This window comes from Halyomorpha halys, unplaced genomic scaffold (genome assembly GCF_000696795.3).
Source record: "Halyomorpha halys isolate HHAL.00 unplaced genomic scaffold, Hhal_1.1 Scaffold855.1, whole genome shotgun sequence".
In the NCBI taxonomy this organism is placed as follows: domain Eukaryota; kingdom Metazoa; phylum Arthropoda; class Insecta; order Hemiptera; family Pentatomidae; genus Halyomorpha; species Halyomorpha halys.
The window spans coordinates 140699-144428 of NW_027108225.1; the positions used below are offsets into that span (position 1 = coordinate 140699).

General features: G+C 28.8%; 1 protein-coding gene across 1 annotated transcript in view; it reads right to left on the minus strand.

Annotated features, from left to right (window-relative positions):
* LOC106686651 (rho GTPase-activating protein 190) overlaps positions 1-3730 on the minus strand; it is a gene marked incomplete at its 3' end in the record, with an annotated part of 90885 nt that overhangs the window by 39730 nt on the left and 47425 nt on the right. Inside the window, 2 exon segments of the mRNA XM_067046594.1 lie at positions 609-827; positions 901-1130. Of these exon segments, the coding sequence (XP_066902695.1) occupies positions 609-827; positions 901-1130 (449 nt within the window).

The window sequence follows — 3730 nt, forward strand, 5'->3', positions numbered from 1 at the left end:
ACGTATTGATCTTTCGAATAAAAAAAAAATTTTGATTACAATTTAATTTTTTGTGTAATTTTTTACAATTTCAAGTTCTATCGGGCTTAAAAAAAAACCCTATATAACAAATTTATAGTTTTTAACCATATTTTAGGGGGTGGGGAGGGGAAAGGAAACCATGAGTTTTTACAACCACATTTTAGATAAAACAAGTATTTCTTTTCATTCATGTAGTTGTAAATTACACAATATTATCATAACAGTAAAACATGCAGTTGCCCTAAATATTAAAGTTTTGACAGCCTAGAGCTAGACAATGCCCAAAAGTATGAATTCAGCCCAAAAGATACATAATTATATTTTTACTTGCTATCTTTTGTATCAGATTCACTTATTGAGTATTTTTTAGAAATTAAACTAAATAAAATAAATATAAGTCATTAAATAACTTGTTTACCCAAAGCGTAAATAATACTTGGAAATTAATTAACTTATATCATCATAACATTGTCAAAATCACTAACACACCAAACAGTGTATGGAATGACCCAGAGCAAGGATATACATTATTATTATTATTATTATTTTTTTTACAAAGGTAAAAAAAAAATAATAGATGAACTGACTCTGATTTCTTTTGTTCTTGTTGAAATGCAAGAACATGGGTTTTAAACACTGTTTCAGCTTCGCTTGTTTCTAAAATATTGGCAGGTAACCTTCTTTCCCGACTATCTCCAGGGGTGTTCCAGTCAGTTTCATTCCAAGAAGATTCCTCTCCTGATTTATAAAAGTGGTTATTGAAATCTGGATGTTCTTTAATATGTTGTAAGACAACAGGCCAGTCACTAGACATTATAAAATACATATATCAGCACATAAATACTAACTTCGTGGGATTTTTATAATTTATTGACATACCAATCTTGAAGGAGAGATATATCAGGAACCAATTCTTGTAAAACATCAGGAAGAATTTCCATACAACTTTGTACCTTTTTTGCAAAATGATCATCCTTGAGCTTCTTTACATGCCGCCTGAAAATTCGTTGAGTGTTTGCACTGCCAAACTCATGAGTAAACTTTAATAAATCCTCGTGTTTAGCAAATTTTTTGTAAGTTTGGCTCCACATAGACTGATGATCAGTTATCTAAACAAATAATAGATTTCTAATAAACTATAAATGTTAAATAAATATTAACATGAAAAATGCAAGCTACTTCCAAGCCAACATATCAGGAGAGCATGTGGAAATGTGTAAACCAACAAATCAACTTCCATAGCTATGCCCTGTAAGAGAGAAGAAAATCAAGCAGTGGTTTTACCATCAAAAGCTTATTGTCATTGTACACAGGCTGTCCAATATAAAGTGGCTTAAGTGCTTCTTATGGCCAAATGGATGATTTAATCTAAAAATGAAAAAAAAAAAAAACCAAGTCTACTTTTATTGTTTTACCAACCGCTACAACTTTGGGGTGATAAAAACATCTCAAATATGGCAGAAACTTGGTGTTAACACAAAACCTACTTTTTAACACTCTGATATAAAGTAATTAAAAAGTTATAAAATACCCCATAAAATCATTTTAATATCTTCAAATTGGATTATTTACGTCATTTAAGAATCTTGTATTCTCGACGTCATTATGATTTTTCAGACATTTCATAAACTGGAATCTAGGTAACATGATATATTGTTCCTATGTATTTTTGTCATTACCCTTTTGTTAAAAACAAGACTAAGCCTGTAGGTGTAGTATTGTTTCTGAAATGATTTTCCCACTATCATGAATAAGAAATTGATTACAGGAAATCAATACTACAAGAAACACATTTTTTCATACTTCAATAATTATGGTTACTGAAGTTTCAGTTTTTTAATACTGAAGTTTTCTTTGGTAATGATTTGTGGGGTCCTTACTTTTACAATAATATTCTGTTCGGACATCCAATAGATCCTCTATTGAGACAAAAACTCTTTGCCAAGATTTTTAAATCATACTCAATGCAATGGATATAGTATTCACTAATCCCCAAGATTAAAGGATTAATCAATCCTTCAGGTGATGAATTCCAAACGCTTATTTAGGAATTCATTTGTAGTTAATTGCTGATGCATTCAATACCAATAAGATACCTCACACACTTCATACACGCCAAGTGAAATTGTTAACATGATTATGATGTCCAGAGAATGCCATGGTATTGCTCCGGCAGTGTTGAGATGTTAAGATTGGGTCTATCCACAATGAGAGAAAAATCCATCTCATAAAATAACATCTTATACTTTATTATTTTATTCCATGTTGCTATTGTTAAATTAATGACATTTTGAATTCATACAATCAAATTCCTTGCATAATTCTGAAGATATCAGTAAGAAACTAGTTTTTTGTATTTGTCAGAAAAAAAATTAATACTACAGCTACTGTCTTAGCAATATTTCTAATAGAAAACTGATGAAAAAATACTTCATATGATGAATCATGCCCACATCATTGCAGTTAATGAAGTACCTGAAAAGTAATAATGATATTGAGAATGCAAGATTCTACAATAGTCAAAATCCTACAATTTTTAAGATATCAAAATGAGTTTTATGGACTCTTCATAACTTTTAAATGACTAAAAATAAGAGTGTTAAAGTAGTTGTTATTGGCATACTCCATGTCACCTTTAAGTTAAAAAGCAATATCAGTAGGTGAAACTATAGAAGTAGCATATAGTAACTTTTTATACAGGTATTTTTTCATTATAAAATCTCTTTGCCTGTGAGAAGCATTCAGAACGATTCATATTGGATATCCTGTATATAAGAGTTCTTTTAATGATTATTATTTTTTCAAAATCACTAAAATTTCAATAAATGGGGTATTATAAAAACTATTAACCTATTATAGGTATACACTAAAAAACTATATAACATCATAAGCATATTTATGCTATAAATGACTCTATCATTTTTAACAATAAAACAATATTTCTTTTAAACAGTATTTAAAAAAAAGTCTCATTTTAAAATTTAATTTATATTAATTATTTTTCAAAGGTTATAATCATTATATTATTTCTTTAAAAAGTTCAGCCATTCTTACTTCTTTACAGCTTTAGTAAATTGATTGTTTTGCGGTTTTTATTGGGTCATTTCATATAAAACATCAGTTTTCACAGGAAAGGTTATTTAATAAAACAACTTTATAAAATCAAAACATTTTTATTCAAAATATTTATCCTCATTTTCTATACATTTTTCCCAACCTGTCATCAACTATTCAATCTCAGAACTGAAAAATTCAGAGTTTTGTGAAGAAATTAAATCAGAAAATGCATTTTTACCTGAAAATCGTTTTTAAAAATTTTACTTTTAAAATAGTTGTCCGAATTTCTGTACAGACGGAAATGCGTTAGAGATAAGTCTGGTGAATAAGGTGGGTGTGGAAGCACTTTTAAACATAACTCGTTTAGTTTCTTCACCATCTATTGTGAAACATGAGATCTGGGACTGTTATGTAAGAGTATAGGTCCCTTTCCATTCACCAATGCAGGTTTTTTTTTTGTTTTCTTTTTGACAAGTTTTTGATGCATTATGTCAATATCAATGCAGTAAGATGTGGATGTGATGGTTTAACCTCTGGGTAAAAAGGATAAATGAATTATTCCTGCCATTGACCACAACACAGAAAATAATATTTTACTAAATAATTCAAAAACACTATCCAAAATTATAGTCTCAAAACATTTATTTCATTC